The following is a 15556-nucleotide window of genomic DNA, read 5'->3' on the forward strand; positions in this document are numbered from 1 at the left end:
CCAAAGTGGCCTGAAGCAGCTTTATTTTGGCCTGTCTGTATGGGGTCTCTAAGAGTTTCTCAGCTGTGTGCAGCTAAGTACCTCCTGATGTGTTCCTGGCATTCCTTTCTTTGACAGAAAATTTGGTCCCAGAAGAAAAATAACTCAGAAAGAAATTATGATAGGTTCTTATATCACAAAAAAAGGAGAGCAGGTCAAAATGTTTCAACAACGTTTAATTCACAACTAACAATCTGTGAATAAAATGAACCAACTAGGCCAGATATCCCTGCAAAAGCAAACAAGAACATTTTGAATCTTCTAGACACCACCCAAAAGTGGCTTCCAAAAGGCATTCAAGGATTACTTTTTTAAAATTTCCATTTTGGTGGCTATATTTATAGATCTATGGTTTTAAACATTTAGGTTTATCTGATCTCCCTCTTTTTCTCTGTTTTGCTGTTCACACATGTTCTGTAAGAGATTCTTCACCTTGCCTGTTTGCAGGCAGGCACCCACAGTTACAGTAGAATCGGCTAATGTAGAATCCCATTGTTTTCCATCTCAAGCTTTTCAACCTGGCACTGAAAATCTGTGTTTCTCCATCCTTCCTTCACCATATTCCTAATTCTATTGTTGAGAAACAGGAACAACAAAGGCTTCCAGAGGACAAAGCAGAAAAGGAAAGGTGGGTGAGCATAAAGTCTTTTTAAAGAGGAGCTTCTTTTTAGACGTTTTGTAAAATGTGATATACCTATGATTTTATCAACATGTTCACCTACTTACTTTCACTTCTTTCTTCGTCTAAATTCTCTGACAGATCTTCTGATTCATTACAGTTCTGTATTGGTTTCAATGGAGTGCCCTCTGCAGCACCTATGAAACAACGACAGAAGCCAATTCAACCAAACTCTCAAAGAAACAAAATGCTAAAAGAAAGTGTATGTGTTTTTACACATTATGTGTTATTGATATTTCTGTTACTTATGTTAGTATTTGTATTCTTCCCATGAACTATTATTATTCATCAACAAAATGGTAAAAAAACTGGAAGGGGAAATGAAAATCTCCATATATAACAAAGCCACTGGTGCTTCTTTAGGGAGTCCTAGGATTATAGTGGATCTTCCCCATAATTTCACCAATTCTATTATTAATCCACCAAGACATTGGCCCATACAGTATCACAAAGGTTGCTCTTCCCATGAAGGGCAGATGTGACCAGTTGACCCCCCCCCACACACCTATTTATTTATTTATAAATAAATAAATGCAGAATTATCCTAACATTTTTTAATTGAACTTTGCCTCCACATACTTTAGATGGGCTGGCTTATGAAACAGGTAATAACAGATATACATGTACCAGAAAAATCTGACATGCTTCAAGGAGCTGCTTCTAAGGAACACCCAACATAGTTTCTTTCTCTAAACCATGATCTTAGTTTTACCACAATTAATTTACAAATGCTCTTTTTCACAGTATGAAGAAAGATTACCCAGTGAGGTATGGACCACATCATCTGCATATAGCATCAAGTTCACCTTCCTGTTCTCAGTATCCACCTGGACACAAGACTACCCAATGTAGGAACAGAACTGTATCATTTATGCAAAAACTGGAAAAGGGGGAAATGTATGTGAATTCCACCACCACCCTCAGCCCTTGCAGAAGCCAGATGATGGCAGGTGCCTGGTATTACTGCCTTGACAAACTTTCAAGTAAAGGTGTTCCACCCAGGCTGGCTAAGGACCCTGCTTGTTGCTTACTCTTCTACATTTTCACAGCCAGTGCTTCCAGACTGGGACTCAACTGACTCCTGAAAACAAGAGCTGTATGCATGACCAGCTTCCTGCGCTGGTTGTTGTTCTGACTAGCTAAGTGGCAATCCTTCACCAACCCACCACTACCTAAGAGAGTGCCATCTGGTATATGTGCTCCATGTTCTTACCTTGATGTTCCTGGCATTTTCTGAAACAACCTTTAAAAAAAGGGGAAAAAATTGATGTGTGTCAATAGCCTGGTAAAGAACTACAGTTATCCCTCCATATTTGCGGCTTTGACTATTCACTGATTTGATTAATATGTTCTCTCTAGGAATATCTAGGTCCTCCAGTGCAACTCTATGGGAAACTTTAACTAAAAGTTGTACTGAAGGACCTCTACTAGGCCTTTGTAGCTCCTCCAGCACCGTTCTATGGTCAATGTAGGTTAGACAGTGACCACAGAGTTGCACTGCAAGACCTAGAGAGTCCTAGAGAGGTATCCTCTCACGTAAAAACATGGTGTTTTTGTTATTTGCGGTTTTTCCATATTCACGGGGGTCTTGTGCCCCTAACCCTAGCGAATATGGAGGGATGACTGTATACAGATAGTTGCCTGTGCAGACTAACAGAGGCTGCACCCACACTGCAGAAATAATCATATCTGGAGCCAGCATGTTCTTAAAGGGTCATGATGAATCACCTTTTGGAACACTAGGTGATGGCCCAAGTAATGATACAATCAAAGGGAAATAGGTGTATGGGTATACTAATTGCTCCTTCCTTCTACCACATCCTCTGCATTTCTTGTTGTACCAAGAGACAAAGGAAGTGTCATTGTACCGAAGTAATAAGCCAGTTCTCTCTGCATGCCCCCTGCCATGCTTGCAGCCAAGCTCCCTGTCCATTCACCCTGGGGTTGACCTGATCCAATTGCTGTTTTTGTAACTCTAAAGTTAAAGCTACCAACCAGTCTGGAATCCCACTGTCGATTCTGACAAATAACATTAGGCATTTGTTACCTCACAAGATAGCACATCCCGAGGCTAGTTTCTAGATATAAACTTTGGTCCCAAAAATGTAGCCTCTGCGCACACAGTATTCAGTTGTCCTAGACTGGAATGTGTGTATGTTCTGTATTGCCCTCAGACCTCAGTCTGAGTCACTCCCACTTTCCGTGGTCTACTCTTCAGACAGGTAAATATTGCTTCTTTAAACCCCTCAACCAAACTATCCAGTTTCCATATTTCCATTTCAGTTAGCTCTGAATGCTGTGTCTGTTTGAACTGCTATTGTCTGTGTGTGGTTGCACTTTGCATTTTTCTTAAATAAAACCTTCTTAATTCATCCAAACCTGGAACAATTTCCAGTATACACAGGTGTCAATGGTTCTAAAGGTTACCCAGCCTCTTGCAAAGCTAACTTCCCCAACATTGAAAGTAACACTGACATACTTGGTGGGGACCCCCAGTCCCCCAAATTTCTTTGGGTAGCCTGTTCAATAAATGTATTTCCAATTTCTTTGTGTGCCTTATTCTGTGGGCCAAACAGGGTCTACTGAAAGAGCAGGCTTTTGTTACATATAAAATTACTCTATCATATAACAATTAATTATCAATTATACCTTTTTTCCACAGGAGAATTCCCCCCAGTGCCACTATCAATACAATCAGCACTATCAGCACTATCAATGCCGTTCGAGTTCGAGAGTTTGCCTGCTGAGCTTAAAGACAAATTTCAAATGTTAAATGAAAAGTCACATCAAATCAATATGATCAGTGGTTTTTAATATTCAAAGAAAAGCATACAACGAAAACAAAACAGAATTCAAAACACTGAACATAAAAATGGTCAGCTTTTTCATTGAATCACTTTAATCAATTGTGTGGGGAAAAAAGCAAATGTTCACTTTTTTCACACTCAGAAGCCTGAATCCAGACAAAACAGAGGTGCTCACGGTAGCGGCACCGAAACCAAGAATCGGGTTGCAACCTCCCGTCCTGGATGGGGTCACACTCTCCGTCAAGGACTGCATTCGCAGTCTGGGGGTGCTTCTTCATTCGTCGCTCCTGATGTCAAATCAGGTAAATGCGACAGTCAAGAGCACTTGTTATCAGCTTTGGCTGATACACCAGCTGCGCCCTTTCCTGGAAGTAAGGGATCTTGAGACTGTTGTCCACATGCTGGTAACCTCACGTCTAGATTTCTGTAATGCGCTCTACATGGGGCTACCCTCATACTTGGTCCAGAAACTGCAACTAGTACAGAATATGGCAGCCAGAGTAATTTCGGGAACATCTAGGAGAGACCATATTACTCTGGTTTTAAAGTCCCTCCACTGGCTGCCTATTAGTTTCCTGGCCCAGTACAAGGTGTTGGTTATTACCTTTAAAGCCCTAAATGGCTTGGGTCCAAACTACTGTATCTTCGGGACCGCCTTCTCCCCTACAATCCTCCCCACGCACCCCGCTCCTCTGGGAGAGGCCTACTTCAGCCACAAACACCTAGGCTTTGGGCTACCTTCCAGAGGGCATTTTCCATCATCACCCCAGACTGTGGAACAGCCTGCCGGATGAGATCCGTCTGCTTACATCCTTAGACAGCTTTAAAAAGGCTGTTAAGACGAATCTCTTCCGGCAGGCATTTCCAGAATAGAGAACCTGGCCTCAGGAAACTCCTATAAATAGATACCGCCACTCCCATTGATTATTGTCATGTTGTTTGACCCTTGGGTCAGTTTAACTTGTATGGTTTTAACTCTCTATTAGATTTATACCTTTTAAGCGGAGGGAGGGTGATAGGGATTTTTTTGCATTTTTAACTTGTTAGCCGCCCCAATTGTTCTCAGAGGGGCAGGATACAAATAAATTATTATTATTATTATTATTATGTATTTATTTATTCCTACTGTCAGGATCATGGTCCTGCCATGCTTAATTGATGTGCTTGAACATACATGTGTTAATGCTGGATGATGGGTTATGCTATCCAATTAGTGATGCTGGGAATAGAAAAGACTGTGGCGAGTTACAGACCGCCCTCAAGTGGCCGTTCTCCCACCGCCGCCATTCGCTGTGGAGGGAAGCCCCAGCGGCCAGACCGCGAGGCTTCCCGGCGCAGCGAAAAAAGAGCGCTGAAATGGCGCTGCTTTTCAAAACACGGAAGTGGCGCCACGAGGGGCGAAGCACGCCCTCGCGGCGTCACTTCCGCTGTGACACGTCTGGACGCTATGCTTCCAAGATGTCAAAATGGCAGCGCTCATGTGGATGGGCGCCGCCATTTACGACGCGCTCCGCACGTGTTGGGGCAAGGGCCGGTTAGGAAGGGGTGACTCTTCCTAACCCTAACACGCCCCTTCCTAACCCTAGCACGCACGGAGCATTTCGTAAGTTGCGGTTTGTATCCCGCCTGTGTTATCATTTGCAGACTAGGATAATGAATAGATGTGTGGGGAGGAAATATGAGCTACAGGTTACCAAGCTAACTCTTCTGAGAAGCTGTAGGCTATAAGAGGGGAAAGAAGGGGTAAGACTGGGAAAGATATTTGGAATTGCTGACAAATGGGATGAAGGCTTTTGTAACAGGTGGATTGTTTGGACTCTAACTATACTGTATAACTGAAAAAAACTTTCAGTCTTAATAATAATGTACTGTAATCAACTATGCTTACTGAATAATGCTTCTCTGAATCCACTTAAAGTTTGTATACCTGGAGTGTAGTAAGCCTGTATAGTAAAAAAAACACAACCATATTGGGCTTTTCCAAAAGTATATACTGTATCCTTATTTCTCCTTTTTCTTATTCTTTGTTTTGTTCATTCTTTCTTGGCCTTTCTCAAAACTGGTTTAGTAGTCATTCTTCTTCCCAAAAGTAAACATCCTCATTATCATCTTGTATTTATCCTCAAAAGGTAGAATTCAGTGTAGCTTATCAGTTTAGCTTTATTTGAAATAAAGCTCAAAGACACAAAATAATTTAACTGCCAATGTTGTTAAAGCCAAATCAATGCATACCATTAAGATTCCCTTGCCATTCCCCATTCCAAAGCTCAGCCAGGACTTCAAGAGGCTTGGCTACTAGAGCCAAAGGAAAATTCCTCATAGCCATCAGGAAACTATCCGGAGCCACCAGCCTCTTGGGGCAGAGCCACTCAGCTACAGCCACTCTGCATCCCACTGAGTCTAAAACCCACCACACAGTGAGGTGTACAGGAGAATCTGGAAACTGTCATTCTGTCATCATAAAAGGAGAAGCAGAGCTCTCACAGCAGCCACATTAGAATACTATTGCCAAGAATTTTAGAAGGATAGCACAACACATCCTCCTACTCAAAAAAATATAAACTATGTTACATGTCATGATTTCACTGGTGCCACCTAACCTTGGTTAGGCTGCAACCTGTGGCTGAGTTCTGACCCATTAATTGAGAAAGAACAATGGAACAAATAACCTATACACTTACCTTCTGGAATACATCTACTTAAAGTGATGGAGTTATTTGCACTTTCATTGGCAATGGAAACAATGCAAGTGATTTCCTCAGGATAGTCTGTATTCCTCGGAAGTTGAATAGATGACTCATTGTGAATAGACCTTTCCCTGTCTTTCCAAAGGTATGACACAGGTACATTCTGGGATGTGATCTGTGGAGGTACTGTGCAGTTTACCTGGATTCCATCATTATGAACAGAGCAGTTTAAATCTGGTGGCCTTAGATTTTCTGGGGAATAGAGAACAGAAGTCTGCATTTTTATATCTTCAGGGCTGGAATGACTTTAATGTCAGAGTGACTTTATTCTGGTTTAGAAATGAACAACAGCAACAAAAAAGAACAAAAAAGAAATACCAATTCCACTGTACAATAGCAAAATGTTTAATTTTTAATGCAGAAGCATAGTATTTAGAATTATTTTGGCAGTTCAAGTTTGAACAAAAGGAGAATTAACAGTGCCAGAAACTGCAAAGTAAAAGATGATGCCCTGAAATGACAACTCAAAAGTAAATGAACCTCATTTACCTATAAATGCAATAGCACTTCTATTTTAAAACTTCAAATGCAAGGGGAAGACTGTTCAAAATTATTTGTACTATATGGTGCTACTCTGGACAGTCATCAGCAATTGTTAATGACTGTTAAGTTTCAAGTCTTCTGGAGAATTGTCTTTCTTTCTCCCTTGGTTCTCCTCATATGATGTATGCGTCTCTGTTGGCCTTAAGAAAGCACACCTTTCTTAATCAAGCTATCAAACATACAAGTCTGTATGAAGGGGTGGTGGTGGTTTGGGGTATACTTCCCATGGCCCCTGCAAAGAAAATTCTATATATGCCATGTTTCCAAATATTCTAACCCAAACAATCCCAAACATCCCCTCCAAATTTGGTGAAAATCCATCCAGCTGCTTTTGTGACATATGGTAACAAAAAAGAGAAAAAGATAAAAAGAAAAGACACATACAGGAGTACTACTGATGGAATCTGACACCATCTAAATTGAGAATCCTTCATTGGTTATTATATGAAAAGCAATTACTGTATTGCTAGTAGGTGTGGAATAGGACCGTGTGAAATTCCAGCTGTGCCAGTGGCCCAATAGAATTAAGCTCAAAATGTCTGCTATGCATCCATGGTTAAGACTGGAGGGGAGGGGAAATCTAATTCCTCCTTCCATTGCCTCCCTGCCCCAAAAAATGTTGTTTGAAAAGGCCGTGATATTAGAAGGTTTGTGCTGGCAAGACCACATCAGCATCTTGGCCATGTAAGATGTCATATCAGCATCTTTAAAGGGAAACGACTCTTCTAGTTGCTCTCCCAGCTGCTTGGGAGTTGGTTAGCAATTTTGACAGCTGCAGCATGATAACATTATCATGAAGGTCCACACTTAGCATGTTATAATTAACCAAAACCAGAAAAATATAAAGGCTCTTCTGTAAAATACACAGAACAGCTTTCACAATAAATATGCTTAACTAAAACATAAGGCTGTTTTGTACTTTCATTTATAGATTTTCTTTCATACCAACTGCATTTGTATAATCATCACCATCACAGTCATTACCTGTTCCAACCTCAGTCTTCCAATACTTGTGTAAATTTTAGTTAGAATCACAATATCTATGCATCAGCAGTATCTGATCTGGAGGTAACACCAAGGGTTCCTGAATACAAAAATATTTTAAGACAGAAAACTTTAGGGACTCGTTGGCGGGTTACAAACTGCCACTTGGGACGTCTGCAGGATGTCCCATTTTAAAAAAGGGGTGTCTTGTCCGTACAATATGGCGCCGCCCGTTCCACACGGCCGGTGCCATCTTTACGTATCGGACGCTGTGCGTCCAAACGTGTCACGGCATCTGTGACGTCGCGAATGTGCCCCGGTGCCTCGCGACGTCACAGAGGCGCCGCAAGAAGAAGCTCCATTTTGGAGCTTCTTTTTCGGTCCGTGCGGGAGCTGCGCGGTGTGGCTGCTGCGGCTCCCGCACGGAGCAAGCGGCGGCGGCGGCAGACCGCCTCAAAGCGGCAGTTTATAACCCGCCAATGTTAGTTAATGGAAGTGATGGGATCCTCAGGTGGGAGCAGCAATGTTTTCCTGTAGTTTGTTATACAGTGGAAAGGAGAAGCCAAGCATAGTCAAACATGCATCCTGGACTTTAAGAAAGCTGATTTCAGTACATTCAGGGAAATGCTGCAGGTGACCCAGAATACTAAAAGAGAAGCGATTTCATAATGGATGGGAGTTTCTTAAAAGTGAGACATTGAAGGCATAATTTCAAACACTTCCATGAGAAGGAAGAATGGGAAGTGCCTAAAGAAATGGATTTCAACTCAGCTAAGATTTAAAAAGCACATGTACAAGAAAGGGAAAAGAGGGGAAATTGCCAAAGAAGAATTCAAACCAATAGCCAGCATGTATAGGGAGAAAATCAGAAAAGCTAAAGTGCAGAACGCATTCAGACCTGCTAGAGAGGTTAGAAACTATAAAAAATGTGTTGTTTTGTAAAAATGTCTGTAGCAAAAGGAAGAAGAAGGAAATGGTGGGGCCACTGCATGGAGAAGATGGCAATATGCTAACAGGGGGCAGAGAAAAGGCAGAACTACTCAATACCTTCTTTGCCTCAGTCTTCCCACATAAGGAAAAGGGTGCTCAAACTGAGGACAATGGAGCAGATCACACAATAGGGGAAATGCAACACAGAATAAATACGGAAGCAGTACAGCAATACCTGGTTAATCTAAATGAATTTAAGTCTCCGGGACAAGATGAACTACACCCAAGGTATTAAAAGAGCTGGCAAATGTAATCTCACAGCCATTGGCAATCAACTTTGAGAACTCCTGGAGAACAAGAGAGGTCCCAGCAGACTGGAAGAAGGCAAATGTTGGCCCCAACTTCAAAAAAGGAGAAAAGAGGACCCAAATAATTACTGCCCAGTCAGCCTGACACCAATACAAGGAAAGATTCTAGAGCAGATCATTAAACAGACAGTCTATAAGCATTTAGAAAAGAATGCCATGATCACACTGAACAAAGAAAATATTTTTATTCTTATGATACGTCAAGCAGGAGGGCATGATGTTCACATGTAAAGGGGAGCACAAGGGCAAAAAGTCTGGTTTAAAGTATCCTGAGAATTGGGGGAAGTGCAGTTGCTGCAAACAGTAATCTAGTACAGTGACCACATGGACAAATTAAGGTGCTTCCTTTTGTACCAATGTGGTTTCAAGAGAAGGCAATATGTGGTCCAAAACCAAAGTGCTTTCAGATTATAATGTGCGTGTAATGCTAACAGGGGTCAACCTGGGACAATGCAAGGTAAGGACAAATTATTTTGCCAGTGTGGATAGGACCTGACATATTACACGAATCACAAGCTAAGTTCCAGAACCTTCTGCAATGCAATTGGGTATTGCATCACAATGCATTATCTTTACAGAACTATTTAAAATGTTTGCCACACCAGATTAACATGTTTACTGCTCTGAGGTTTTTACAATTGTTCAGACTGTTAGAAGAAAAACAATCTCTTCTAACACTGTTTCTCTTCTACAATTTGTCTCTTTATGCAACTAGAGTCTACTATTAATTTGGAACACTGCTACTTACCTAATACTTTCAGACAGTAATAGGTGTATTGTAGTTCTTTTTCAACTAGGGCTTCTGCTGTATAAATTCCAGCATCACTGTATGAAGTGTTGCTGATTATCAAGCTGCCATTAGAATCGTCTCGTCCATTCCATATGTACACTATGTTTTCTTCTTTTTTCCATGTAATGTCTTTTGAGGTGCCATGAACTACTGGCTGGAGAACAGTGAGTTTTCCTTCAAAGCCAAAGAAGAGGTCTTTCTGGCAATGATCTACAACTAAAGAAATAAAAACATGTAAAATAAGCTGCCTGGCTTATTCTAAAATAGGATTCAGGATAGCCCTGGAAGAACAAACTCATTTTTCTATACACATCAACACACATACATAAACGTGGCCCAGAACAGACGGGCGGTTTGCACCAACCTGGGGCCAATTTTAGGGCTTGGGAGAGTGGGGCGTTCATACTCTCCCAAGCCCTACCGCACGCCGCCAGCGCCATCCTGGTGTGCTCCATAGAGATGGGGCACGCAACAATGCAACTCGCACGGCACAGCGCCCAAATGGCGCCACACCGTGCAGATGTCATCAGCACACGTCAATGCACCAATGGCACCCCACGCGCATGTTAGGATATAGAGTCACAAGGAAAATGTACAATGTGGGCTTTAATAGTAACCATGCATTAAAGAGTTACTGTGAGCCAAAATGATTAGGCATTTAAACAGGAAGAGACATCAAAAAGAGTGCTGTAAAGTCCTGTAGGATGCTGCCAGTCTCAGAGGTCCCTGAGGAGGGTGGCTGGATCCTTTGTGGCACCAAAAAGAGGAAGAGGCAAAGCCTGAAAGGCCTCATTGAGCCTTTGCTAGAGTAGTGATGGGCATTTCACCCCAGAGAGGGTTGTTACTAGTGCGGATGGCGGATGGTGGATGATGTCCATGTCTATATTGTTGTACACAGTGAAGCTTCTTCTAAGAATAAAAACCTCATCTGAGAGAAGTCTACAGTGTCTTTTTGCTCACTGAGAAAGGGAGAGGTGTTTCTCCAGCTCACAAGCTGCTGACTACAATCACGAAGGGGGAAAATCTGGTGCCAAACGCTGATGTGTTGCCTCACGTGCTGTGCAACATTATCAAAAGCGTTTTAACAAGGGTTATGGGCCCAGTGTGCGCCTCAGGTTCGGCCTGTGCATTTGAGTGAGTAGCTGTTTTGTGAGCAGTTATCCAGAAGAGCAGTTCTTCTTAGAGCTCCCGGAGGCCGCACCGTGTGGTTGCTCTGGCCTCCGTCGGGGGCACAAAGGGGCAGCGTCTACAGCCTATAGCACCAGGCATTCACTGGCGATATCCCATTCAAGTACTAACCAGGGCTGACCCTGCTTGCCTTCCAAGATCAGGCACGATCTGGTGCCTTCAGGGTATTTAGGTCCTTTTTACATCACAACTACTGTGCCACAAATACCTAGAAAGACTCCAAGAACTGACATTGAGAGGTGGCTGCAAAAAGTAGATTACATTTATGGTGTACTTTCAGCCACACACTTTGGTGGATAAGGTATTATACTTCTGTACAAATGTTTAAATGGGGAGTGGGGGAGCTTTGAGAATACTGTGTGTACATTTGGTTATGAATGGATTATGGTCTTCTTTAGTTTTTGTGGGTTTTTCAGGCTATGTGTCCATGTTCTAGAAGAATTTATTCCTGATATTTTGCCTGCATCCTCTTTGTGTAAGAAAAATTAATTCACGCTAGGACAAAATATTTAAAAGAGCAACAAAGATATTTAGAAGGCTTTCCCTTATAAATGAAACAAAAGATTATCAATCTATGAGATCTGGATTCAAATCCATACTTGTTAATGATGTTTACTTGGTGGTCTTGGCATTACTCCTAGACAAGAAGGTGGGAACAGAGAACGCCTTTGCCTTTCATATTACTATTTTTAGCCAACAGCTAAACATGCAACATCCAACAGCTAGGAACAAAGTAAGCTTTTCAAGTGCAAAAATATGTAACTGAATATCAAAGTTAGGATCACCTACAGCCATCATACCCTTAATTTCTATGTATTACTATGAAACTGTGAAGAAAGCTAGTAAGAAGAGAATCAACAGCAGCTTTGAAATGTGGTGCTGGAGGAGATTTCTGCAGATACTGTGGACTGTCAGGAAAAAACAACAACAACAACTAATAAATAGGACTGAGACCAAATCAAAACCAAACTCACTGGAAGCCAAAATGACTAAAATGATTTTGGGCTCATTGTGAGCTGGCATGACTTCTTTTTCCAAGAAGTAGGCAGCGAGCTGGCAGAAACAGCTGCTGTTGCCAATGCCTGGTTAAAGATTCCTGTTCTGCCTCTTCTGTTCCTTCCTTCAGCTGCTTGACGCAAGTCTTTCCTTCCTGATTAGGACTGTGTCTCCACTTTGCAGAACTTCTGCTGTAAAAAAGCTACAGGACGTTTTCTTGGGCAGGCTCTTCTTCCTCCATTTTACAAACTGTGCTCAGAAACAGTGTTTGCAAGCAGCACAAGGAGATTCAACCCCCTCAATGACCATAGGTCTGCCTGGGGGACTGGCAGCAGTATGCACTGGGGCCATTGGTCCTGGTCAAGCAGTCTACTGGCTTCCCTCTGGACACACGATTTTTGGTCGCTGTTTCTCACACTGCATCTGGCCTGGAGATTGACAATTTCCATCTAAGAGAATGCAACAAAGACAGAAATACAATACAGACTAAACAAGGTCTCCCGTTAAATTCAAATAGGCTTCTGAGTAAACATATTTTCTGCTCGTCCAGAGAACAGGACAAGGAACAATAGATGCAAGCTCCAGGAAAAGAGATTCCACCTCAAAATTGGGAGGAACTTCTTGACAACAACAAGAGCTGTTCGATGGTAGAAGACGCTTCCTTAGAGTGGCGGATTCTCCTGCTTTGGAGGTCTTTAAACAGAGGCTGGGTGGTCATATGTCGGAGGTGCTTTGATAGTGAGTTCCTACATGGCAGAATGGGGTTGGAAATGGGTCTATTCCAACTCTGATTCTGTGTACAGGATTGTGGTGGTGCAGCGTGGAAATGCAAAACAGCAGGGCACATGCCATCTCAAAAACCATGGTAGGAGGGTGACCTGACATTCTCCTTTCTCAGGATGTCCTTCATTTCAGTTTTTTGTCTACAGTGAATTTTTAAAAAGACCTCCATTTGGAGCATGGCAAAGAAGCATGAATTTACATTTACAGGAATATTTTTAGCTTTTATTTTGTCACATCCTCAATTTTTCTTGAACATACTAAATTTTGTCCTCCTTTGTCCTTAGGACTTCTGGCCACCCTCCACAGTAGCCAGTCATTTCTAGCCCCTGCTGAGCTCAAAAAAGGCTTGTCACTTCCTAACAGTGACCAAAACTTGGTGATATTGGGCTTATTTTCCTGCTATTTTCCAGTTACTGCAGGAATAACTGTCCCCTTATGCCATGACAGCAGCCACAGATAATGGTGGTGCTATAGCATAGCTTTTCCTGCCTTCTTTACTGGTGTTCAAGTTCCCATGATGTAGACCTCTGAGCCAGCAGCATCTTTGAAATTCACCTGTTCAACCTTCTGAGATTTTTCATTTCATCTTCTCGCTACTTTACATTTATTGCATCACTCCCTTCTTAGGTGGTTTCCAGCCAAACAGGTGTGAGTTCTTCTACCACACCCACAGCGGAGACTAGAAAGTTAAAATGATTTACACAGTGGTCCTTTGGTATCTTCTAGGGTTTGATTCCAGGACCCACTGTGGATGCCAAAATCTGTGGATACTCAAATCCTATGAAATACAATAGCACAGTAAAATGATGTTCCATATATAAAATGGCAAAATCAACGTTTACTCTTTAGAATTTATACATTTTAAAAATATTTGTAAGCCATGGATGCTTACCTCCGTGGATAAAAAATCTGTGGATACAGAAGGACAACTGTAATTCACAAAGGAAAGCAAGGCTGCAACGTTTAGTCTGGCGTTTTAAAAAAAAACATTCAGGGAGATTTGACATCCCTTCCAATTCTTTCCCAAGTACAATACAGTGCACCCATGCCATACACGGGCACACTATATGCAGCTTTCAGCTTATGCTGAAGCTGCGCAACAAAAAAATGAATGGTGTGAGTGCCACAGGCGCACACGCTCTGCTGTACCATGAGCACAAGCCCTGTTATATTGAATGGGGCTTGAGCATATGCATTTTTCAACTTATGCGGGGGGAAAGTGTCCAGAACGGTAAGGGTCCACTGTATTCCCTATATTAATTAAACCTGCAACTTTGTGTTCTTAGTTGCCCTCCAGTCAACTTCAACTCCCAGACAATAACAACAACAACAAACATCCCCATGGCAGCCATTTTGTGACTTTGTTTATATGCTCTCAAAATTCCAAATGTGCCCTGACCCCAATAGTTGGCAACCTTGTGCAGAAAGTATACATTTGCTGGGGTTCATAAACCCCATGACAGGCTCACCTTAGGGTCACCATAAGTCAGAAATAACTTGAAAGCACACAACAGCACATATCCTCAGCACTCTTCTCCAGCACCACATCTCAAATGAACTGATTATCTTTATATCTGCTTTTTTCACAGTCCAGCTCTCACATCCATACATAGGGAATACTATTTAGCATTTACATTTCTATACCACTTCATACAGAACTATGTAGCCTCTAAGCCACTTGCCCCCAACAAGCTGGGTACTCGTTTTAGCAACCTACGGAAAGATGCAAGGCTGAGTCAACCTTGGAGCCCTGGGATCGAATTCACAACCTTGTGGCTGCAATGCTGGCTGCAGTACTGGCATTTAACCACTGTGCCATCTGGGCTCCTGAATACTATGGTTTGAGCAATTCTAACTTTGGTGCTCAGCTGTATATTTTTACATTTTAGGATCTTGTCCAGTTTTTTCATGGCTGCCCTTCCCATTCCCAGCCTTCTTCTTATCTCTTGACTGCAACCTCCATTCTGATCAATGTTTGTACTCACGACTATTTATTTACAGGGACTATTTATACAGGGAATCAGGGAGAGGAGGGTGGCATCTCTGGAGAGCTCAATCCAGAAAAAAGTGTACCTCTCCGCTGAAACAACCCCCTCAAATACCCACAGTGATTCCCAAACCTTGGTCCTCTAGGCATTTTGAACTCCAGTTCCCAGAATACCCATCCAGTTTGGCCAATGGTCAGGAACTCTGGGAGCTGATGTCCAAAAACTTCTGGAGGACTAAAGTATGGGAATCACGCAGGAGACACTGGGAAACATGGGTTCTAATCCCAGCTTGGTAATGTAAAACCCACTGGTTGATCTTGGGCAAGTCATGCTCACAGTGACCAGATGTCCTAATCTCAAAGGAGAAGGCCCTGTAAAATGCAGGACATTCGACAAAATGTAGGACGTGCCCAAATAAAAGCTACAATCATGTAACTATAAATTCATGTTTCTTAGTCATGCTCAAAATGGAGGGCATTTTGGAATTCCTCTTGGACAGAGGGTTGACATGTAGGCCATGTCCTGGGAAACAAGGATGTTTGGTCACCGTGGAGTCATGCTCTCTCAGCCTCAGAGGATGGCAATGGCAAACCCCTCTGAAGAAACTTGCCAAGGGTGATAGGGTCGCCATAAGTCGGAAATGACTTGAAGGCATGCATCACATTCACTATGGCCACAAGACTTGTTTCTTTCTGACACAATTGGTGTCTAGAT

At 42.3% G+C, this 15556-nt stretch overlaps 1 protein-coding gene across 1 annotated transcript in view; it reads right to left on the reverse strand.

The window, feature by feature from the left end:
* The window catches only part of CD58 (CD58 molecule), a 64804-nt gene extending 52687 nt beyond the window's left edge, over positions 1–12117 (reverse strand). Inside the window, exons 1-6 of the mRNA XM_042455792.1 lie at positions 12050–12117; positions 9846–10103; positions 6207–6464; positions 3368–3466; positions 1932–1961; positions 766–855 (exon numbers count right to left, since the gene is read on the reverse strand). Coding sequence (XP_042311726.1) covers positions 766–855; positions 1932–1961; positions 3368–3466; positions 6207–6464; positions 9846–10103; positions 12050–12098 — 784 coding nt within the window. The 5' untranslated portion in view covers positions 12099–12117. The remainder of the gene's footprint in view (positions 1–765; positions 856–1931; positions 1962–3367; positions 3467–6206; positions 6465–9845; positions 10104–12049) is intronic.
* Positions 12118–15556: the final 3439 nt, after the last annotated feature.

This window comes from Sceloporus undulatus, chromosome 2, assembly GCF_019175285.1.
Source record: "Sceloporus undulatus isolate JIND9_A2432 ecotype Alabama chromosome 2, SceUnd_v1.1, whole genome shotgun sequence".
Taxonomy (NCBI): domain Eukaryota; kingdom Metazoa; phylum Chordata; class Lepidosauria; order Squamata; family Phrynosomatidae; genus Sceloporus; species Sceloporus undulatus.